This window comes from Podarcis cretensis, assembly GCF_951804945.1.
Source record: "Podarcis cretensis genome assembly, chromosome: 9".
Classification (NCBI taxonomy): Eukaryota; Metazoa; Chordata; class Lepidosauria; order Squamata; family Lacertidae; genus Podarcis; species Podarcis cretensis.
In genome coordinates this window covers 75,124,223-75,148,272 of record NC_137178.1, presented here as the reverse complement: position 1 = coordinate 75,148,272, position 24,050 = coordinate 75,124,223, and the positions used below count along the sequence as shown (strand labels likewise).

At 47.7% G+C, this 24,050-nt stretch overlaps 3 protein-coding genes across 4 annotated transcripts in view; 1 reads left to right on the top strand and 2 right to left on the bottom strand.

Moving 5' to 3' along the window:
• The window catches only part of SCAMP2 (secretory carrier membrane protein 2), a 64,382-nt gene extending 54,421 nt beyond the window's left edge, over positions 1-9,961 (bottom strand). Inside the window, exon 1 of the mRNA XM_079991686.1 lies at positions 9,858-9,961. Within this exon, the coding sequence (XP_079847812.1) occupies positions 9,858-9,884 (27 nt within the window). The 5' untranslated portion in view covers positions 9,885-9,961. The remainder of the gene's footprint in view (positions 1-9,857) is intronic.
• EDC3 (enhancer of mRNA decapping 3) overlaps positions 1-24,050 on the top strand; it is a 296,364-nt gene that overhangs the window by 152,365 nt on the left and 119,949 nt on the right. The gene's annotated exons all lie outside the window — the stretch shown is intronic.
• Positions 452-10,557, bottom strand: COX5A (cytochrome c oxidase subunit 5A). Of its 2 annotated transcripts, none has more exons than XM_079991770.1 (5): positions 10,398-10,557; positions 5,614-5,730; positions 4,359-4,480; positions 3,245-3,367; positions 452-616 (listed from the first exon to the last, which is right to left on the bottom strand). In XM_079991770.1, the coding sequence occupies exons 1-4, from the start codon at positions 10,480-10,482 to the stop codon at positions 3,254-3,256; spliced, it is 438 nt and encodes a 145-aa protein (XP_079847896.1). In that variant the 5' UTR covers positions 10,483-10,557; the 3' UTR covers positions 452-616; positions 3,245-3,253. The 2 variants fall into 2 exon arrangements, with proteins under 2 accessions (XP_079847896.1, XP_079847897.1); XM_079991771.1 differs by lacking the exon at positions 10,398-10,557 and adding an exon at positions 9,771-9,789.

The window sequence follows — 24,050 nt, the reverse complement described above, 5'->3', positions numbered from 1 at the left end:
TTTTTAATGGTTTTCTCACTGGATGTTGTTTTATCTGGTTCTCGCCATTAGTCACCCTGTGTGTCTGATTGGAGGAAGGGCCAGATATATAAATCAAACAGAGGCTGTCCTTAGCAAGCAAGTTCAGTGCTGTGGTTTTTGTGTAGCAGTGCACACATAGGATCTGCACAAGGAAAAGGAAGTCAAGCTCCTGGCCCCATCAGTTTCATGAACTCATATGGTGTTTTGAAACAGAAACATGTAATGATAACCTCCTTCAATGTCCTTTATAGGGATCCACACACAAGCAATAAAAATTTGAATGTCATTGCCACCAATAAATGAAGTTTGAGAATCCCATTGTCAGGTTGTGAAATTGAGGATTAAGTTCTGTACCCCATGTTTATTCACTTTTATTATGGGAAATAAGATTTTCTTTTCTAGTATATAATAACACAGGCTACAAAGAACACTCAGTTCAAACCAGTTCCCCTTTATTAGGTCCAGCTTCACAACACATACTCCAGGACTCAATAAAAGGAAGTAGTAATTTCAAATAAGTAATATTTTAACGTCTGATTCCAGGCAATTGTTGTACAATCAAATAGCATTAACAATAACCCCACAGGAAGCTCATCTGGAAGAGAACAGATATCATGGATTAGTTCATGCATTTCTACACTTTTCAAGCTCTTTCTGCCTCACCCCCCCCCACAAGAAAGCTTCTGAAAGAGAAAAAATGGATAGTTGGGGGGACATAATCTGATCTGTGTACCAAGCAGCTGCAGATTAACAGCTTGCTGCCCAGTGGTGTAAAAAGACCATTTTCCTACCACAGCCTTGTGACCTTTGTGTTTTCCTCATATCTCCAAATATATATATGCAGTCTAAAGAATTACACACACACATATATATATGGCACGCACGCACACACACCATATATCCCAGCAGCCCTTCAAAAAATTTCTTTCAACAACATTTGCTTAACATTTTTGCCCTATATTCTTTCTATTTTAGCAGGTATCTGGCAAACTGGGCTGATTTTGCTTAGTCCTCTCTACTGCTTTGGGTTGCATCCAATGCTACTGTTCTATTAGCACTGCAGACTTTTGCCTGTACAACACACCACACACCCCTCTCCCTGCAACCTCAGAATCTGCTCCAAAGGGTTGGAGAACCCCTACAGAGCAGGTGTGGATGGCACACAGGGAGAGGAGAGCAACAACCTGTTTCACAAGTGGGACTCCGTGCACACAGTACTGGACACAAGCCTTTGTGTCTTAATCTGTATTTGTAAAATAATTGTGTTTTGATTTACTGCCGTTCTTAATCTGCTCTTATGTTATCTTATTGTACAATGGCTTTCTTGTTCCTATTTCTTTTATTCAGGACTGTACTGTTCTTAGTCACTCTGGTCATTTTTATAAAAAAGGGGGGAAGTACATTTTGTGGGGTATGAAATAAACTAATACAGTGGTGCCCCGCAAGACGAATGCCTCGCAAGACGGAAAACCCGCTAGACGAAAGGGTTTTCCGTTTTGGAGGTGCTTCGCAAAACGAATTTCCTATGGGCTTGCTTTGCAAGACGAAAATGTCTTGCGAGTTCCTGCAGGTTTTTTTTCATTCCCCCCCCCCTTTTTCTAAGCCGCTAAGCCGCTTATCTGCTTATCCGCTAAAAGCCGCTAATAGCGCTAAGCCGTCAATGGGCTTGCTTTGCAAGACGAAAAAACCGCTAGACGAAGAGACTCGCGGAACGGATTAATTTCGTCTTGCGAGGCACCACTGTAAATAAAATTGATAAGTCATCTCCAGAATACAGGCTTTACACACACACCCAAATAAACACACACGTACACAAGGATTACATTCTGGGTCCCCACACATATAAGTGAAATTGCATAAAGTGGGGAGCACCCCACTTTAATAAGGACGGTGTGTGGGGAGAAGAAACTCAGCCTGGAAATCTCTTGGGGCTGCTGTCGCAAGCCTGCTTGCCTGCCTGCAAGGAGTTAGTATGTGTGGCAGCAGCCACTGGCCACAGAGACCAAGGACCAAGAAGGGCACCCAGCAGAACTGCCCTATGTCATTGATGGACTGAAGGCCACCTTCTGTTGCTTGGGCAGGGAAGCATGGGAACCAGTAAAACATTTCTAACTGCATACAGAGTTGCAGCTCTTCATTCAAAGTCTGCAGGATTCTAGTGTTTACACAGAACACAAAGCATATGGTGCTCAAGCAGTAGATTGTGGTTATGTGGCTGCAAATGAGGGCCCCAATTCACTATAAACAATGCAACATTAGAGTAACAGCTCAGATTCTTCTCACTGGAAAAAAAGTCTTTCTCCCTGCAAAGGCCACTTGCCCCAGATGAATACTTATGAGAACACAGCATTTTATTACTAAAGTCAATTCATGTTTGTGCAGGCGTGCAATTAAATGCTGTCCGTTCTCTCCTCCCTGGTGCCACTACACCTAGCAGGGGCTCTGCTGCTTTTTTCTGTACATTAAATGAGTGACAGCTTAAAGCTAGCAGAGCATTGCATGTATTGCCACTAAACATCCAACTTCCATAGCACTGTCCTATTTAAGGGTGACGTGTCTGCATAGTCTCCAATGCTGCTCCATTAACAGACCAGCAGTTGCTAAGCTTAGGCTGAGTGCTTGACCCCCCACTGTAAGTTCAGCACATATGACAGCAGGAGAAACACTCCTGGTTGCCAGGAGTGATGTTATTTGATGCAGACAACTAAGCAAGCACCAATATTATATGGCTGTATTTGAGTCAGATTCAGAAATAAGGAGCCTGACACTGATGAATGAGAAGTGTTCACTGTACTTTTCTCCAGTCTTTTTTAATCACTTAAGTATAAGAACTGCATTTCAAGTACATCAAGAATGGCCCACCAGAAAAGAGGGTGGCGCTAGGTGAATGCAGGGAATTTGCAAGCCTTTTTTCTGCCTTTCCTCAGGCAAACCTAGAAAACGAAGCCTTGGTGTTCTACTCAAGATAGCTCAAACTCTATCTGGCGTGCAGGGCAATTGCAACTTGCACAAGGGTTACGTTCCCGGGGGTTGTGCATAAAAGCAAAATCACACACAGTCAGAACAACTCCTGGAACTGCTCCCACCTCTTGAGAGCTTGCAAGATCTCAGATGGCCCCATGAGATCTCCTGGGAACCCTCATGCTACTGTCTAGGAGCCTGGTAAAGAAGATGGATGATTTAAAAGCTGTTTCCACAAAGGACTGAAGATTTGTTCTCTTACCAATAATGTTTACACTTTGTCCAGGCCAAGTTCCTCTGGAGTTGAGATTCCCAACTCATTCAATGTTGGTCTAAGTTCCTGGATAACATATGGGTATATTTCCTTGTGAGGCCCTGCTTTGTCCTAATTGAAAGAACACAAAATGAATTTAAAGTTAACAAAACCAAGACAGATTCATATTCAAGGTCAATAGGGTTAATTCTTTAATAGTCTTAAGGTTGTTTTTTTTTATAAAAAAAATACACACAAGAGAAAAGCATTTCACCAAGAGTTAAGCAACAATTTACTGCTTCAAAATCCAGCTATTAGAGGTGAAAGTGGCTATAAGGTAAAGGTAAAGGGACCCCTGACTGTTAAGGACATTCGCGTACAACTCTGGGGTTGTGGTGCTCATTTCGCTTTACTGGCCAAGCGAGGGAGCTGGTGTTTGTCTGCAGACAGCTTCTGGGTCATGTGGCCAGCATGACTAAGCCGCTTCTGGCGAAACCAGAGCAGCACACGGAAAAGACGTTTACCTTCCTACTGGAGCAGTACCTATTTATCTACTTGCACTTTGACGTGCTTTTGAACTGCTAGGTTGGCAGGAGCAGGGACCAAGCAACGGGAGCTCACCCCGTCACAGGGATTCGAACTGCCGACCTTCTGATTGGCAAGCCCTAGGCTCTGTGGTTTAGACGCTATATGAGGCTACAAATCTATACTCGCCTGAAAGCAAATCCCACTGAACTCAGTGGGGCTTTCTTTTGAGTTTACATGCATAGGCTTCCATTATAAGTAGCCTGGTAAATTTTTGTGGGGAAATGGGCAGGGGCACATGTATTTTGTACAGGAAGTTCCACTCAGCCGCACATATCCTGTCAAAAAGATCAAGGTTAACAGGGTTAGAAGGACATATGTCACAGGCTGTGGAGAGCCAATGACCATTAAAGTAGACAATGCTGGCTAGAAAAATTTGTTAGGCTCTCAAGGCTAGTCAAACAAATGTCTACACAGGGTGCAAAGGCTCTTTATGGATCACCAGCAAGCCGGAACTCCACAATATACACACTATAAACACAGAGGCAAATGGAGAAGCAGGGTGTTGGCTGCTCAGACTCATGTATCTTTCACTGACCTTTACAACTTCTAAGATACGGACTGCGCTAGCAAAGTCATTTAGTCGTCGGCATGCCCTCAAAGCAGCATCAATGATTTTTGGTTCTGGAACCAGGTCATAACCAACCAGTGTGTTCATGCCTGTGGGAATGAACAAGAATGAGAATATTCTGTTGTTCTTACAAGTTCAGGAGTGTGTCAAACAGGCTCAATTTCTCTTCCTAACATTTCTGATTATATCTAAATATGCCAGAACATATTATTAATACCAAATTTCCTGCAAGTGACTTCTGATATTTGATATTGCCACAGTACACAAAATTTGTAGAGCCAACATGAAATGTTGCTTACATTCCACATACAAAATCTGAGATCAAATCTGTAATATGACATTTCAGTGCCATAACTTCAATTCTGTTTTTTTGCATCCCATCCAACAGATCCCAATTTCCACAGCAAAGCTCCATTTATTGTGGACTTTAAACTTGAAAAGTTAAACACAACTTTAAGATTCTGAATGTTTGTGGCTTTTATGCTCCCTGCTTATTTAAGAACTCACATACTTTGGGGAGTTTTCTAAAAGCTTACTTTATTAAACTATCAATAGCTGTTCAGCCTCTGTAGCGAAGAAGAGTCACCCAATAAAAAGTGCCATTTTGTCTTGACAACCGTCAACACAATAAAAACTGTACACTTCCTCTTACCTTAAATAGAATATTGCAAGGCATTCAACAGTCAAAGGGATCAGTTTAGTGCTCGTTCAGCGCCCTAATACCATTGTCCTCTTATGTACAGCCGAAGTCAGTCTTATCTCTCTTTCCCTAACAAAAGATATGCCTTAAAAAGGTGAGGCATGGCTGAAACATCAAGGGACTGACAGAAACACTGAATCAGTTTCGATTTCAGCAAGTTAGGATAAATGACCATTTTTTACTACTCATACAGCTATTAAAATACCAGAGGTACAATCTTAAAAGCAGAGGTTGGAAGGCCAACTGTCACGTATGTTTTAGCTGAGATCCCTGCACTGCAGAGGGTTGGATTAGATGACCCTCAGGGTCTCTTCCAACTCTACAATTCTATGGTTCTATGCTCTGGAACAGTTCCATTAAGGCTGGTGGAATGTTGGGCAGGAACTGAAGAAAAATGGACTGACTGCTCCATGCAAGCTACCACAACCAGCTTGCAGAAATGTCTCCATTCAGCTGCAGCCGCAGCAGCACACAGCAAAGGAGTGTTTCTCAAGCTCTTCAATACTACTCTCCCTCACTTACCTTTCCTTAGCTCCCAGGCATCGATATCCGGTTTATTAAAGTACGTCACCCAGCGAGCATCAAACTCTTCATCTGACTCATGTGACCCATGAGAATAGCAGCGCACAGGCAATACAGCTGTGACAAAAACAGAAAGTGGGAAGAAGAGGAAGATATTAAAGAGCTCAAGGTAAAGCTGCAACACAGCAGGCATGCATAGGAAGTCAGTGTACACGTGAAATCCCAGGAATGCAGCTCTCTGCTTTGGTCAGCAGAACCATCCCCACATCACTTCCAGACTGTAGCTGCCAGAGTTTCTACTGAAGCACTATGTCATCACCCCCTCCCTCCCCAGTAAAGAGAAACATGCACTGAAACAGCCCTAGACTACACCACTTTAAAAGGTTTGCCCAGCTGTGCACAAGGGTTGCTGTATGAATTTCCCCATTTCCTGCCCGAAGAGGGAGAGAGGGGCAGGAGGCAGCAGGCGAAGGGTAGAAAAACTACAGCAGAGTATTGATTTGCATTGCTGGAGCAACATATCTTCAGCATTCATGGCAAGTTAAGTCACCTAAAAAATCTAATTACCATCCCATCAGAATAAGCTTTCCAGCAATCCAATTGCTATTTTGTAAATTATCCTAACTTTTAAACGCACACATTACAGGTATCCCTCCCAGCTTTAGATTATCGTATTTTTTGCACCATAGGACGCACCGGACAATAAGACGCACCTTGTTTTAGAGGGGGGAGAACAAGAAAAAAAATTCTCCCCCTCTCTGCCCAGCGCCCCTTCAGCAATGCGGCAGGAGGCGCTGTGCAGAGAGGGGGAGAATTTTCCCCCTCTTGTTTTCCCGCTCTAAAACAAGGTGCCGTTCTCACCTTGGAAGCCTGGAGAGCGAGAGGGGTCGGTGTGCACCGACCCCTCTCACTCTCCAGGCTTCAGGTTCCTTTCGACCTGCTCTTTGGGGCTGGCGGGGGAAGCCCACCACCAGCCCCAAAGAGGTCAGGGAGCAGCAGAAAGGCGCAGCGGAGAGGCTGCTGCCATAGTCGCGCGTCACCTCTCCAGCTGGGAGAGGGTCGCAGGGCTATGGCTTCTTTAGCCCCTCACGCGCTCTCCCAGCTGGAGAGGTGGCGTGCGGCTAAAGAGGATCCTGCCATAGCCGCGCATCACCTCTCCAGCCGGGAGAGGGTCGCGGGGGGCTTCTTTTGCCCCGCGCGCGCTCTCCCGGCTGGAGAGGTGGCGCACGGTTATAGAGGCTCCTGCCATAGCCACGCATCATCTCTCCAGCCGGGAGAGGGTTGCGGGGCTATGGCGTCTTCGCTCCATAAGACGCACACACATTTCCCCTTCATTTTTGAAGGGGAAAAAGTGCGTCCTATAGAGCGAAAAATACAGTAATATTTTTTTGCTAGCAAGTCACCTTTGGGCTTATTTACATAGTTGAGATAGTTAGTCTGGTGCTTTCAGGGGAAAACACGAAGTCCCTGAATGCTTCAGAATGTATGCCAGAAGGATAGTTAATAGTAGTGATAATAATTAAAATCACACTTCAATACTATCTAAAATAAGTCAGTGTTCTGAACAGTACAGTATACAGAACTAAGAACAAAACCTTGCCTTCAAGTTTATAAACTGGGGTGGGGGGGAACAGACACACAAGAGAAAGTGAAGATAATGGAGAAGATTAAAAGCTCACTTAAATAGAACAGGCTTGAAAAAATAGATATGCCTGGAGTCACTTCATAAGGAGTGTGTGTGTGTGTGTGTGTGATATAAGTACCTGGAGGCAGCAAGTTCCAAAGTTCAATTATCTCTGGCAAAGATTTGAAGCAGATATATCTAAGGGTTCTAAAGTGTGTCACCAGAGTAGCAGTTCATATTCTACTTAACACATCCTGCAGGATCACTGTCAGTGTTAGAAATTAGCCAGTGGCATTTTGCTACTTGTGTGGGTCTAATTGCGACTATGTGGAGATATCTGGGCACCTGGTTGGCGACCACAGTCTAAAAACCTCTCCCTTAGTCCATAGTAAAAACCATTTCCATAGTGTATGTTTCTCCTTCTTGCATACTGGGAGAAGTGCACTGTTGTAAGAGCAAGTAAAGCAATGTAGCTGCCATCATAGAATATTAGAATTGTAGTATTGGATGGGACCCATAGAGTCATCTAGTCCAACCTCCCCCCCCCCCCCCCCGGAAATAGACATTCTGTTGTAGCGACCATAACCTAGATTTAAGGTGCCATTTACTGCTGCTGCATAAATAGTATCTAATTCAAAAATTCACTTCGTTTAGTCCAATTCAGCAGTACAATGAACTCAAACAAGAGTAAAAACCTGCTTTCATTCTGGACATTGTCTTGCTGTTGCACAATCCACAGAAGAAACTAGACGGGCTTGGAATTTTAAAATGCCAGGTGTTAAAACTACCCAAAGAAATGAGATGCTAGCATTTCAGCTGAAAATTATCCATTTCACTCTTGATTTTTCTATTCTTCAGCTAATAAGCCTCCATCTCAGAACAGCTGCTCTAAAGTAAAACATGCTTTGTTGCAATGTTGGTGGTCAAAGACAATTTTCAGTACCGTCAGTATTTCAACGTCCTCAGATTTTGTGGTAAATCGTATCTGTTAAATGAATGCAAAATTTGCTGGAGTCCTTAGCATCAATGGTATTCTTAGTTTCCAGTACCTTCACCTGCCATCTTGGGGGATAAGTACAAGACACAAAGGCCGTACAAAACTTGTTAAGTATCTAGGAGCCTTCACCTAAAATAGGCATCAATTTGATGACTGCATCAACACTGTTCTCCAATGCACTGCCTCAATGTCAGTGAAGTTTTATTGAGCCAATTTGCCTGATGGGAATTAATTTAGATACTACTTTCACAATCAAGCTATTGTATAGAGCCAACTCACATGTAAATTGGGACCACACTGACTTGAAAAGATCCTGGTTTGGAACAAGTCAACAAAGCCATGCATAAGTGAGTTCATAAGGCAGAGTATTTTTTCCAGATGTCCCTATCTTAGGGCTCCTCCATTTGACCCACTTACTAAATACCCATCTTGATTGGCTTGCACAAAGATTACTCAGCGATTAGTCTATGTCAGTCTATACTGAGCCGTCATTCTGACTTGTTTCTGGGGTTTATATACAACAATAAATATTCATTCTGATATGCTTATGCTGTGTTCATACACCTTCCCATTCATTCATCCCAGTTTTCAATTCATTGCCCTGCCACATTCCAAACTGCAAAAAAACACCCTTCTTTTTAACATGGATTTGTTGCATCAGGGCAATAACTCCACTTTAATTGTTCAAACCTAAAGTTCCAGTATGTGCCTGAATCCCTCCTTCAAAATACTGACTGTCTGGAAGCACCCTTAAGCAGATCATGGCCTTAACTGTCCTTCTTAAATGGGAATGGAATACAGACAGGTTATCACATAGTTCAAGGAACTCAGGGTAGCATTCAAACAGGATCATCTACTCCAAGGGTCAGAAAACTTTTTCAGCAAGGGGCAGTTCCACTGTCCCTCAGACCTCATGGGGGGGCCGGACTATATTGGGGGGGGGATGAAAGAATTGCTATGTCCCACAAATAGCCCAGAGATGCATTTTAAATAAAAGCACACATTCTACTCATGTAAAAACACCAGGCAGGCCCCACAAATAACCCAGAGATGCATTTTAAATAAATGGACACATTCTACTTATGTAAAAACATGCTGATTCCCGGACCATCCGCAGGCCAGATTTAGAAGGCAATTGGGCCGGATACAGCCCCCGGGCCTGAGTTTTCCTACCCATGATCTACTCATTTGCATCCTCACAGTGAACCTGTGAGGCAGGGAAGCTGGGGAGAGATTGGTGGGCTCAAGGTCACCCAGTAAACTGTTCATTTCTTTGGACAAGCTAAGAACATGTACGGCTCTGACTGCAACTGTTTTCAAGCCTGGACTGACAGCATATCAGCATATGAGCCCATTTTCAGGCAGGAGGGGAGCCTTAAAGGATGTGCACCTAGAAATTAACAGTTGGTCCTTAAGAGAAGCAAGCTATTCCATGAAATGGAAGCAGAGCCACATGCAAAAGTGAAACCAGGAGGAGCAGAAACTGAGGGAATATCCTGCAGATCAGACCCAAAAGGCAGCACAAAGCAGCTATACCCATCCCGAAGAGACGGGGAAACTCTCCTTTCTTAGGAATACTCCAAAGCACATTATCCCGCCTGAGTAACCGGGCAGAGATCTTCTTCCGCCTCTTCCTCCCTTCAAAATCATTTCCTCGTTGCATTTGCGCCCTTTCCTCCCGACAACCCTGCGAGGCAGGCTAGGCTGACCCCAAGGTCGCGCCCAGAGAGCTTCATCCACGGCCGAGCGCGGGATTTGAACCCGGGCCCCTCCGTCACCTTCCTACCGAGGGCAGCTCCGGAGCCCAGGAAAGGGGGCGGCTGAGGGAGAGCAGGCTGGCCCGCGACCTTCCTCGTCGCCGCCGCCGCTTCCCGCGCCAAGGTCACCCGGCTCCCTCTCCCCCTGCCGCCGCCCCCCCCCCCCTCGCAGGGTCGCCCTGAGCGTCAGAGGGAGGGAGGGCGGGCGGGCGGCAGGGGACCCGCCAGAACCGGGCCGAGCGCGAGCGGCGGCGCCTTGAGGCGGCCGATGGGCTCCCCGCGGGCGGGCGGGCGGGCGGGCGGGGTCACGGCAAGGACATGGCCAGGCCTCGAGCGCCGCGGCTCCGGCGCCGGCGCGGCCGGGAGCGCGGGAGGAGGAGGAGGAGGAGGAGGAGGGGCGCCTCACCTGCGGGGGCCGCGCGGGGGGCGAGGCCGCGGAGGACGGGCGCGGCGCAGCGGCGGCTGAGGAGGAGCTGAGCGGCTGCCAACATGGCTGAGGGGACGGAGAAGCGGCGGCCGTGAGGCGACGCGCGGGAGGGAGGGAGGGAAGGGGTGGCGGCGGCGGCGGCGGCTGGGTGGCGGCCGGTGCGGCGGCGGCGGCTTCTGCTCCTGGCCGGCCTCCTGGCTTGCTTCCTTCCTCCGACGGCCACGCGCCGCTGCTGCTGCTGCTGCTCCGCTGGCGAGACGCTCCGAGGGCAAAGGCGGGCGGGGCCGAGGCTACGGCGGCGCAGGACGGACTAACCTCCTCGCGCCCTCGCGAAGGACGGCGCCGGCGCGGGAGGAAGAGAGGAGAGCCGGGGCTGCGCACGCGCAGTCGGGGAGAGGGGCCACAGGCTCCTCCTCCGAGGAGGGGCGGAGTCGGGCAGCCGCTCGGAGGGCCGGCTGGGAGCTCCTCTGGCAGAGAGACCAAAGGATGCCATTTGGATGGCGCAGCGCATGGACTTGCGAGGCGCATCTGCCTCTGTGTGTGTGTGTGTGTGTATGTATATATATATATATATATATATATATATATATATATATATATATTCCATTCAAAAAGTTTTTATTGGTTTTCACAAAATTATAAACAAACACACAAACATAAATCATAGCCTTATTAAAAATTACACTGTTAAGTGACTTCCTCGCTTCCTCTTGGTTGAATTTCATTGCATGTCCTTTTAACGGTTTTCTAAATCACAGTTCTTAAAAAAATTTAATTTAAACATTAACATCCTTAGCTCTTCACATTATGAAATTAAACATATTAATTCATCACTTAACTTAAATAAAATCCTACGCCAATTAAGCATATGCCTGTATATTTAAGGCACCTTCGCACGCACCCCAAGATCCCTGGGAACCGTAGTTTCCACCTCAAGGTTCTTCAGCGCCCTCGATCAGCTACAGTTCCCAGGAGTTGGCGCTGTGGGTTAAAGCCTCAGTGCCTAGGGCTTGCCGATCGAAAGGTCGGCGGTTCGAATCCCTGCGGCGGGGTGCGCTCCCGCTGCTCGGTCCCAGCGCCTGCCAACCTAGCAGTTCGAAAGCACCTCCGGGTGCAAGTAGATAAATAGGGACCGCTTACCAGCGGGAAGGTAAACGGCGTTTCCGTGTGCGGCTCTGGCTCGCCAGAGCAGCGATGTCACGCTGGCCACGTGACCCGGAAGTGTCTCCGGACAGCGCTGGCCCCTGGCCTCTTAAGTGAGATGGGCGCACAACCCCAGAGTCTGTCAAGACTGGCCCGTACGGGCAGGGGTACCTTTACCTTTACCTTTAGTGGGGGGTGATTCCCGTGCATGGCGCGAGACGCGGGATCCCCTGCCCCGAGGGGCTTGCAATCTATCCTTGCGCCGCCGCTGTTATTCTTGCTGCTTAGCAATGGGGGCGGGGGGGGGCTGTTTTCTGCGGATCTGCAGGGAGGCGCCTTGCAGCCCGTCCCTTCGCTTATTTACTCGGGAACGCGGCCCGCTGCTTTCGGTGCAGGTGCGTCAGGCGGAAGCCCCAAGGCGGCGATGGGGCACCAGTGGCCCCCCTAAGGTGCTGCTGGACCCCCCTCAGCCGCTGGCCACGCAGGCTGGTGCTGACGGGAACCGGAGTCCCACAGCACCCGGGCTTTACTCTGGCAGACCTTCGCCCCTGCGCTTTGCTCCACAGTGAACAGAGCTGCCCTCGGAAGGATCGGGGCAGGAAGCCAAGGGCCAATTAGCCGAACATGGGTTTGCTGGCAACGTGAGTTCCGATGGGCAGCCGCTTCTCCATGGGCAGAACGGCAGCACAGAATCATAAAACTGTAGAGTTGGAAGGGATCCCGAGGGTCATCTAGGCTACCCCCTGCAAGGCAGGAATTACAGCCAGGAGGGCTAGCTTGGCCCTGGGGCCCTGGGTGCAGTGGCGTAGCGTGGGGGGTGCAGGGGGGGCCGGGTGCACCGGGCGCAACATCTGGGGGTTAGGGTTAGGGGGCGCAAATCCACGGGTTAGGGGGCGCAAATGACTTGCCTTGCCCCGGGTGCTGACAACCCACGCTACGCCACTGCCTGGGTGCCCGGGCCAGTGGGTGCCATGCAGCGTGAATGGCCCTGGTGCCGTAATTTGTGGGTGCCTGGCCCCTTCATGGGGAATTTTGTGGGTGCTCAGGGCCCCAGGAAGTCGGCACCTATAATTACAGCTGAAGCATCCCTGGTACATCCAAACTCCGCTCAAAAGCCTCCAGTGACGGTTTCACAGTCAGCCTACAACCCACCATGCATAAAAGGGGAACAGTCTTGCCGCACATACAGGGAGCTGTTTTGTACCAGGCCAATAGTTTGGCTGTCCTCATTTTGCACATTCCGGCTGACAGCAACTCCAGAGACTTTCCCACCACCTGCTACCTGCAATCCTTTCAACTGGACCAAACTGGGGGCCAAACTTGGAATCTTCACCCCTCAAAGTATTTGGGGCTTTGCTGCTGAGCTATTATGACCTACAAACTGTTCCTCAGCTGCCACCTGCTGGATTCTGCAGGACTTTTTAGGAGGTTTTGTGAAAGATAACTCCCTTCACTTCACCTGTAGAGGGACACTATTGTCTTTTGAGAGAGACGGTTGCCAGCCAACTCCCTCCCACACTCACACTGCTGCATTGTGCAAGCTCTAACAGTCTTCTTTCTATCCAGTACCTCTGTTGCAGGCAAATAACATCTCCCTGTGACTCAAACCACAAGAGTGGGCTGTTTGGAAAACATGGTCTCTCCACCTCTCACACACACAACATGGTGCAAGTTTTCAGATTAGTGTGTGCTGTGTGAGTTGTGGTTGTGCTAGTGTCACAAGTGCCAATTGGACAGTGTCTGTGGCCTTGCTATGTGGAATGTCACTTTTTATGGCATATTTGGGTTTGGGCCTTGGAAGGTGCTTGATGGTGCCAACCTTGCTGCTTACTACATTTCTAATAATCAGGATTTCACAGGCTACCTGTATTTAAAAAATCAGCTTTCTGTGTGTTTTTTAAGCACCTTAACTATATTAGGATTGCACAATGCCCTCCCCTTTGGGAAAGATGTAAACATTCCCCACAATCAGAATTTTTATTGATTATGGTACAGTGGTACTTCGGGTTAAGTACTTAATTCGTTCCAGAGGTCCGTACTTAACCTGAAACTGTTCTTAACCTGAAGCACCACTTTAGCTAATGGGGCCGCCGGAGCATGATTTCTGTTCTCATCCTGAAGCAAAGTTCTTAACCTGAAGCACTATTTCTGGGTTAGCGGAGTCTGTAACCTGAAGCGTATGTAACCCGAGGTACCACTGTATATGGAATTTGGTGTATTTCAACTTTCTGCCCCTTTTTTAGACTACAAATTGTGCTCCCTCTTCAGGGAGACTTGTACAAATGATTCCACTGCTGCTGCTTCCCTACAGATAATGCTATCTTGAATTATGCATATAAGTAAGTTCAGCCTTCTTCAAGATCACATTGAATTGTACCCAAAATTCAGATTCATGCAAACATTATGCCTGAGCATTTTCATTGTGTCCAAGAGGTCACATGGCTTTAAAACTAAATAGTGACACGACAGGCATAAGTTCATCAGACTGAGCTTTCCCAATCACTGCCTTTGTATGCTACAAAAAGCTTCAGCTGATGAAATTTGCTTGTTAGAGGCAAAAAAAACTTTGCAAGAAAATGTTCTTTTTGGCAATCCTTATATAGTTTGCTTAATCTCTACAGCTCAGACATTGCAACAGTTTAATGAATAAAAAACCCTAAGGACCTTGTGCAGCAAGAACCTAGAGGCTATTTTAAGACACCTTTTATTTTTGGTCACAGTTTTAACAAACCCTCCATGCCTTTTCCCACCCTCTAAGGCAGGAAATTATTGATCTGCAGCCAACATAGTAATGGGCTTGACTTCTCCAGAGCCCTGCTGCTTTCATAGCTTGAAATTGCCTGAATCTAAAATCAATTAATAATAATTCAAAACATTTTGCAAAATATTAACTTGAAAGAGGATGGCACTGGTTTCTTTTTATACACACACAAACACCCTTCAGAGGAAGGCATGAGATATGGCTAGATGGGAACACAGAGGAGATGGTAATGTCGTGGCTTGCAGCCCTGAAGACTCCCATGGCTAATTCATTGTTGTCATCGGCTGGTGGATATTGACAGCTCCCTATGGCAAACCAGACGGTAACAATGATTGCACAATGGGTTTTTTGGACACAAGTCTTACCTCAGAACCCCATGTTCTGCTCATTGGAGGAGGAACACCTTTCCTGATGGCCTTTTTGAGGCATCTAATCATAAGCTTGCATTTTTATTAAAGCTTATATGTTTAATCAGGGCTTGTATTTTAAGAATGAGTTTTAAAATGTTCTGTTTCATGCCAGGCAGAAGACCAGTTGCCTAAAAACCTTGGCAAGATATTTTTACTCCTAGACAAGGGGCCCCCCTGATTTATAGCAGAAAACAATTCTCAAAGTCGTAAAAAGGGAATTACAGGCTGACAGCCAAGGTTACACTGACCCTACAAATTAAGGGTGGATAAATAGTAAAATGAGCCATATCTTCTTCCTAAGGTTAAGAAGGTCAAGAGCAGTGAAAAAGCATCTAGCTGGCAGAAAGAGAACATTTTCTGGGAAGACTTTTTCTAAAGCTGTTTCTTTCTTAAACTAAGATCCTTTTAAGATTTCTTTTCCTTTTAAAAGGTTGTTTATGTATTAAATATATTAGTTTAAATATAATTATGCAAAGGATTTAAGAAATGCTAGATTCTTATTTCATATAGTTGTAAGAGTTGTAACTATCCTGAAATTAAGTCAGCCACCAGCCAAGCCCCTTGCCAGACAGAAGACGCCAATCGAGCACTCCTGATATATGGTTGTCAGGCCTTTTGTTTAGAAACCTTCAAATGAAGGAGATCTCTCAATGTTGATGTGAACTCAATCCTTGACATATGCATAAGATAAAAATTCAAGATTAATTATCTGTTTTGGAAGGCAATAGGGCAAGGAGGGCAAGAGGTGAGCTGGTAATTAAGATTCCTTGTTGAGACACATGTAAGATATATTACTACTTATTTGTCATTTATAGATAGAAGAATATATAGCTTTTTGATTTCCATAAAAGGGCAAGAGGAAATGGGTGTATCTTTTGTGATTGGTTCTAGCAAACAGCCAATAGGAATTTTAACCAGGCTGATTGGACAGAGGCAGCCACAGGAGGAGCAAGGGGGCTGGATTAAGGAAATATAAGTGCTGGCCAGAATGGCAAGAGGCCAGGCCAGAGCTTGGTAACCATATACCACTGTGCCTCATATTTATTTGTCTGACAAATAAATTACTATTTTAATTTCTCTATTGCTGCGTTGAATATTTCATTCCAGCTAAGCGTTAACCACAAGCAGGGTGCTACACTTTTGGCCACTATTTCTGGAAGCCCCCCCCCCCGGGGGGGGGGGACAACAACGATTAACACCACCCTGTTAGGCCCTTTCTGCCTGCATTTCTCTACCATGTCTCTCTGGCAATATGGCTGGCTTTAATTGCAGTTTTTCTAACTTGTTATCCAGGCACACCATCTATGGGGGAGGTGGGAGGCCAAGCCCCCCCCAAAAAAAATACTGAGGGGGTCAGGCCCCCACAATATTCCACAGCTGGACAGGCCCCGTCGGGCCCCCCTGCTGCTGTGACTAGTCCTTGTCGGGCCTTTAGGAGGGTGTGCCAGGCCCTGCTGGGCCTTACCACATGTGTGCACTGGGGCCCCCCAATGTTGCTATATGACTGGGAGGGGGGTTGTTTTAAAAATGGGATAGAACTGACTGTAATGCATAGATGACCCTTTGGATCCTTTCCAGCTCTACAATTTTATGATTCTATGTACTTCTTTACTGTAATTTGACCAACAAACAGACAAGTTGGCCAAGGAGGGCGTCCGCGTCTTCTGCTCTGCACTGTTCTGTTATCCAGGCTGCACAATTTCCTGGGAGGAGGCATGTAAGAAGCCATTGCCTTCTACGCCACCCTGTATTTATCACGTCCAGCACTGTTTCTGTGCCGCTGCAGTTTGTCTTCTGCCCGAAACAACACCATTTGTCTCACGGCAGTTAAATTACCAATTGTTGACCAATTGTTTGCATACGTTACATTGCCATTAGGCTATTCCCACCCCATTTATTTCAATGGAAAGGAGAAACAATGCAAAAGGAGGGGGAATGTAATCAGTTACATAGGGTTTGCAGAGTGAAAGCAGCAGCAAATACTGACCATATCAACTGGATTGATTTCCATGCAGGACATGGAACGAATAAGAAAACCTTTGCAATTTCCACTCCCATTTCCATTGCAATTCTCTGGTGTCCCTACCTGAGAGTAAGCTGCACTGAATTTAGAAGAGCTTGCCTCTGAGTACGCAGAGGATTGTGCTGTCAGTCTACATAGTCAGTACTATAGTGGAGCAGAGCTGCACAGCTGTTCTCTTGATCTTTGCTCATGTCCCACTTAGCTACCATTTTTAGATGCCTAGAAGGGAGAGGGTGATTTGTCCAAAATGTGGAAGAGTTTGTATGGAGCTGGAAGATTCCATTAGGGCCTCCCCGAACAAAAATAATAGCGATTTGAGCACTGTCAAACCCAGAAAGCATTTTTCCAACTGCTTAGAAATTACGTTGATGACTCACACGCAGACAGACGTGGAGGTGTTGGCATAATTGTTGCACTTTATTTTATGTGCCTGGCAGCGTGGGCACACACAAAGCATCTGCTGGGATTTTGGAACAATCCTAGTGGCAGTTAAGTTCACGCTCACATGGATCAGACCCTGAGTTCCCACCCCAGCACCTGGCGGAATGGCAGTAGGTCAGCAGCAGAGAACCTGCCTTGCAAGCAGAAGGTTCCCGTTTCAGCCCCCAATGGCATTGTCAGGAGAGATCCCTGGGAGCTGCTGCCATTCAGTGTAGGCACTACTTAGCTAGATGGACCAGTGGGCTGACTCAGTATACGGCCTCTCTGCTTCCAGGAATTTGCGAGTGGGGGCAGGGTGTTTTCCCTGCTTCCCTCCCAGATAGACAGGGCATGGATGCTGAGATTTGCCTTTATCTTCACACCATGTGGGCCCTCTGCTGATCTGGGGGGCCCAGCCAATGGCCAACCTTGCCTCTGTTTGGAGCCAGTTCCAACCTTCCAGAGCTTTCCTTTGAGATATTTAAGGTAGGAAGAACACCTGCCTCGTAAGGTCTCCTGCTGTGATCTCAGGCACACTTAGGAGCAAGTCCCATTTGAACACATGAGTTTGCTTTTGAGCAAGCCTTCTTTGACTCACAACACCAGGAGCTCACTCTTCCCATCTTTCTGCCCTCTGTCACTTCCGCTAAGCCTTTCAATGCAAACTCCACCAGGCCAAGGCGACGCTTCCTCTGCCAAGGCTACAGGCCTTCTGACAACCTCCCATGATGCAGAAGAGAAAGACATCCATCATCTCTCTCCTCCATGCCAAAGTGGCACGAACCACCACAAATTAAACCCATCAATCAGCTCAGCTCTGCCTCTGTGTGAGTTTGCTGGAAAGCCAGAGTGAGGAGTGGGGTGCAGAGGCTTCTCTGCTGTACGTTGAAGAGAAAACCAGGTTATTCGCACCCCAGATTGCAGAGGCTGGAGAGCTGAGAATTGGGATGGGCAAAGGTGGGGGACTGACTGGTGACTCCCCCCTTCCAGCAGTGGTCCCTAGTGGTAGCAGCATAGCACTATGAGTGCTGCTTGGGTGTGGCAGAAAGCAGGGAGGCCAGCATTGGCGGAGCCAGAGACAATGACAGGCAGGGAGTCCCCCTCTTTCCTCATCCTCTGGCGTAAGGCACAAAACGCCCACTCCCAATCCCTTATGATTGGTTGTAACTGCAATGATTGGTGTGAGGGCATATTGCAAAAAAGCAAATTTTTGGGCCAGCAGGGAAACGGGGGCATAGGGCCTGCAACAGATTATCCTGAAAGGAATGCAGTGGGAGAGGGAGAGAAGGTTCTCAACACCTGTAATAGGAATTCTCCAATATATGTGGGCCATGATTTGGGGTGCCTTTATGAGGGACACTGGTGGTGCTGTGGGTTAAACCACAGAGCCTAGGGCTTGCCGATCAGAAGGTCAGCGGTTCGAATCCCTGTGACAGGGTGAGCTCCTGTTGCTCGGTCCCAGCTCCTGCCCACCTAGCAGTTTGAAAGCATGTCAAAGTGGAAGTAGATAAATAGGTACTGCTCCGGCGGGAAGGTAAACGGCGTTTCTGTGCGTTGCTCTGGTTCGCCAGAAGCGGCTTAGTCATGCTGGCCACAAGACCCAGAAGCTGTACGCTGGCTCCCTTGGGCAATAAAGCAAGATGAGCACCGCAACCCCAGAGTCGGCCACGACTGGACCTAATGGTCAGGGGTCCCTTTACCCTTTATCTTTTTAAAGGTTACTTTAGGGTACAGAGGTGGGTTGTACAACCAGCCAGAGGTGGGTTGTACAACCAGTCTGGCAGCGCTGTAGCTACGGGGCAGGAGGGGCTAGCCATGTTTTTTGCCCTGGGCCAAGCCTCCAGTGGAGCCATGGAGGCTCCAAGCATGTGTGTGTATGCAAATGCGCATGGGGGGGGGCACTGCCAAACTGGGTCTTTGATCAGGGTGAATAAAGCCTAGTTTTGCCCCTGTTGTCAGGTCAAGGCCGGTATCAGGAAGAGGCAGTCTCTGACAGGCCCAAACAGAGGGGGGGGCATATGGGCCACTTGGCCCGGGCCTCCGATTCCAAAGGGGGCCTCTGTCAGCATATTTATCTATATTTTCCATTTTGTCTTTATATGCAGATACGGTTCAAACCTTGAAATAAAATTATTTGTCAGCATAACTTTTGTGAAAATTATTTATATACTTATTTATATGCTATTATATACTATATATACTATTATTTATAAATAAGACTTCAGTTATCCCCAGGGTAAAAAAAGGGGAGGGGCCGCATTATCTACCTGGCCCGGGCCTCTGCCTGGCTCTGCAAGGCCCTGGTCTCCGCCATGCCTTGCAGCATTTGCACTCTGCACAAACAGTGTCAGAGCTGGGGCTGGCAATAAGCCTCCCTCCTTTATAGCAAGAGAATGCCCAGTGAGTGATGGGCTGCTGGAGTCTCCAGACCTGGAGGGCGAATTACCGTATTTTTTGCTCTATAACACGCACCCGACCATAACACGCATGTCGTTTTTAGAGGAGGAAAATCCGTAGGCATGCCACCCGTAGGCATTCCCTCCATAACACACACAGACATTTCCCCTTACTTTCTAGGAGGAAAAAAGTGAGTGTTATGGTGCAAAAAATACGGTAACTCCCCATCCCTCAACCTCGCCTGCCACCTTCTCTCTGCCTGCCTTCTTGTCCCAAGGGCTGAGGCACTCAGAGTAAGGGGGCACCTGTCCTATCTTTACTGCAGGCCTTGCCCTCCTGCCCTGGCGTGGTTCTGGAGGAAGGGAGAGCGTGGGGGAAAGACAATAGCAACAACACCTGACAATTAATATTCAATTATGCAGACGCAAGAGAAGTGAAATGAATCAATCTGTGTTGCAAGGAGATAAGCCGCTGCCTCCAGCCGCGGGGAGCTGCTGCTTGCTGGCAGATAGCAAGGAGAACAAAAACAAAGTCTCCTCTCTCATCCCTCCCCCGGACACCCCATGGCCCATCCAGCCTCCCCTCTAGCTTCCCCTCCACTATCCCATACAGCAGGGCTTTTGTTTTCAAAGGGAGGAGTCCTTCTAGGCAGGAGACGGGAGACAGAGGGGAGCCAGGGCCCTCCCTTCCCCAAAAGGCTGCACATTTTCCATGGCAGAATCTGTCATTCTTCCTTGCATGGCTCCATGGCCTGCAGCTGGATTAGAAGAGGGAGCCGGGTGATGAATGGGGAGATAGGGGCAGAATGGCTGAGCTGGGAGGGTTGGTATCTCTCCACTGGCTCAGAGCTTAGGGAAACAATTAATGCATCTGACGGCCTGAGGATGCTGATAGGGAGATGGGAGGAGGTGTGCGGATTTTGCGGTTCAGGGGCTGGAGGGGATGCCATCTGTGCACACAGCATCTTTTCTGACTTTTGCAGTCAGCTTGTGAGCAGGGCTGTAAAACCCTGAAAAGCAGAGATGTAGGGATAAGGACAACAGAGCTGCTGAGAAGGTGCAGCAGAGTAAGATGCCAGGCCAGGTGTGTCGAAAGCACCTCAACTGGTTGGTGATCCTGCTAGGCCTCAGAAAAAGGCGCTGGGCTGCCCATTGGACAAATAACACCTTTGTCTCCAGCTCAGCTGCTTTGGGAGCGGGGGGAGGGGTTGCTGTCCCCACCCCCACTGGGGGCCACTCCAGGCTTAACTGGAATGCAACCCCAGAATGCGTTGCAGGAGCATGTGTGCGTGGAATATGTGCCCTGGCCTGGCTGCGTCTTCATTCATTCAGGAGCCTTTCTCAACAGCAGGGAAGGGATGTAGCTCAACAGTAGAGAATCTGCTTTGAATCCAGAAGATCCCAGGCTCAGTCCCAGCCAGAGCCATGAATAAAGTGCCTGCTATGTAGGGGAATATCTTATTTCCTCCTCCCTGGATATACTGTCAATCAATTTCATTGAGTGACCCGGAATTGCACTATGGCGAGTGTTACGGTAAAATCTGGGTGCGAGGCTGCTCTGCCACCCAGCTCGTCGGACTAAGTCCGCGGGTCCCTGTGGAGGAAAATGAGCTCAGCCGGAGACAGGAGCAAGCAGCAGAAGATCCAAGTTTATTGCGCAACAGGTTCAAGGCGAGATTGAACAGCGAGAAAGGGGTGACATAAACTTTTGAAACTTCCCTCCATGTCCCAGAATACAGGGCAAAATACATCCCAGTTACATCATGAATACATTAAGAAGAGGTTGGGTTACACAGGATTAACATATGGAGGAGGGAGGGGGGAATATGCAGAGCTGGAGATATGCGCAGATAAGCACATCCTGAGTACCGGTGATGAGAAGACAATGGTCCATGTACTGGCATTGCCCGGAGGAAAGGCTTGGCAGAGTGATTTGACAGGATTAGGGTCTTGACACCTTGCTTGAGGGATTATGGAGGACAGGGGAGGTGTCATGGAGTCCTAGAGAAATTGAGCAAATTGGCACGTTGATTTTCTATGAATTTTATAGATTTTAGTCCCTTTTGACATTGACAATTGGAAATAAATTGATATATTGTAGCGAAGAAGAAGGTGAAGAAGACATGCCCCCCCCCCTTCCGTATCAGCGAGTACTTATACCTTTGAATAGATTGCTGTGATTGTCTTGTTACTGTAAAAGTGATACATAAAGTAAAGGGGAAAATATTATATGCTCCCAGAAAGGGAGGGTGCTTTTGTTTATTTCAATGGGTTGGATTTACAGTTTTATTCTATAATTCAACTGCCTGCCGCCCCCATAAAAATGTTACAGACTTGAACAAGAGGCTGCTCTGGGAATATATCACTGCTAATGTGCAAGTCAGAATTGTTTGGTCCTGTAGGCTGTGTTCACCTATTGTGGGAAGGAATGAACTACTCAGGTTGTCTAAGGTGGGCTGTGGGTAGCCATCGGAGGTGAGCCATGAGGTGGGACCCACGAAATGTAGGGCAAAGCCAGTAGTCAATAAGCTGATTCCTTAGCACCAACATATCTTTTTCTATCCTCCCTTCTCGCAAGTGAGAACCACAATCAGAGTTCACGGACACACATTCCAATGGGACCAAAACACTCCAGGAGACAGCAAGGTGAGGGGCGTGGCTTATTAGAGGGTGTGGCCTGGGGAGAGTCCCAAAGGCTCCAGTATACCTGAAGGAGTGTCTCCACCCCCATCGTTCTGCCCGGACACTGAGGTCCAGCGCCGAAGGCCTTCTGGTGGTTCCCTCACTGCAAGAAGTGAGGTTACAGGAAACCAGGCAGAGGGCCTTCTCGGTAGTGGCACCCGCCCTGTGGAACACCCTCCCACCAGATGTCAAAGAGAGCAAGAAGTACCAGACTTTTAGAAGACATCTGAAGGCAGCCTTGTTTAGGGAAGCTTTTAGTGTTTGACGGACTATTGTATTTTAATATTTTGTTGGAAGCCGCCCAGAGTGGCTGGGGAAACCCAGCCAGATGGGCAGGGTATAAATAAATTAATAATAATAATAATAAATAATAATAATAATAATAATAATAATAATAATAATAATAATGAAGAGGGCTGCAGAGAGGTACTTGGCCCTCGTCCTGAGACTCTCCATCCCTGCTCCAACGTCACCCATTGCCCAACCACCTGCTACCTGAGTCAGCAGGTTCGCTTTACCTTTCACTTTACACTTTCCGGCTGACCCCAGAAGGTCAAGCAGCAAGCCAGCAGACAGCACCAAGCGGGAACTTCTCAACCCTATGCATAGTGTTATCACCTCCATCCTGTGCCCCCTTGCTCACCTTTTTCCTAAACGGAAAAGCCCCCAATGCTGCTATGCTCTTTAGCTCTGAGGTGAGGGAGGTGGCTCCCAGGTGTTTCCCACCCTGTGCCTTGTTTTGTTAACAAATCCCACAATGGGTGGGGGCCAGACCTTGCTGGAGAGAGATACACTGCCTCTCTGCCATTCAAGATGCAAGCAATGAGTCCAGCTGGGGCACAACACTCAGGCAATCGCATTTTCCAATGGCCACCTGCATTGGTGATAGCTTTGCTATCTTGGGGAAGAATCACATTTTCCACGGAACAAGATATCATGCTCCAACATGTAAGGAATGTGATCTGCCCTCAAGAGAAGCTCTTACCCAGGGTTACTAAATGGAGCCTCCATGTTCAAAGCAGTGACACTGAGGTCAAACAATGGGGGCAGTCAATACCTTAGATAGTGAATTCCTAGGGGACAGGACAAGACTGCTTAATTGCCGTGGGCCAATGGCTGCAAGATGCTTCCAAAGTGCCCATGGGAGAGCCACAGAAACGCATTTTGTGTCAGCATCTCCTCAAAACAGGGGTGTTGTCCTTTCTCTCTGTGCTCTGCTGCCTAGCAATTCTCTCCACAGCCTCCAAGCAAACACAGACCTCTCCTTCCTCCTCCCCCCAGGTGCCAAGGTCTCAGGCTGTCTATCGCTTTCCCTTAGCAACGTTTGTACAGAGCTGAGTTGCCATTTTCCATTTTGGTCCCTTGTGGTTGCTCTGATGTTCACTGATGGTTCCTGGGGCTCAGCAGGACCGGATTGAAACCTGGAGTCTTGTGGCAAGTTCCTGTCGAAAAGAGACTGGTTAATGAGGTGGGCCTTTGACCTGACTCAGCAAGGCAAATCCTTACTGTGCACAATGCTCTGAGGGAAGATGTGGGGGTCAGATGGGATTGCTATGAGGAATTATGAAAATATGGAGCAAGCCATTGTGTCCACAATGAAAGCATGGTGTTGGCTGGGCTTGATTCATTGACAATAATTTCTGATTAAATCCCATAAGCCTCTGCATCTCTGCCCATCTTCTCTACTGTTCATTTTCTACGCCTGACAGGCACATATAAGTATTCTAAAACACAGGCATCCTGGGTCAAAAAGATAGAAGGTAGCTTTGATGTAGCTATTGTTAGTTTTGTTAATCT

Coding starts and splice junctions, on each gene's coding strand:
- COX5A (XM_079991770.1), bottom strand. CDS start 10,482: ATGTTGGCAGCCGCTCAGCTCCTCCTCAGCCGCCGCTGCGCCGCGCCC. Junction 5,731..10,397: donor CCCCCGCGCGGCCCCCGCAG/GTGAGGCGCCCC, acceptor TTTTTGTCACAG/CTGTATTGCCTGTGCGCTGC. Junction 3,368..4,358: donor GTATCTTAGAAGTTGTAAAG/GTCAGTGAAAGA, acceptor TCTTTCAATTAG/GACAAAGCAGGGCCTCACAA.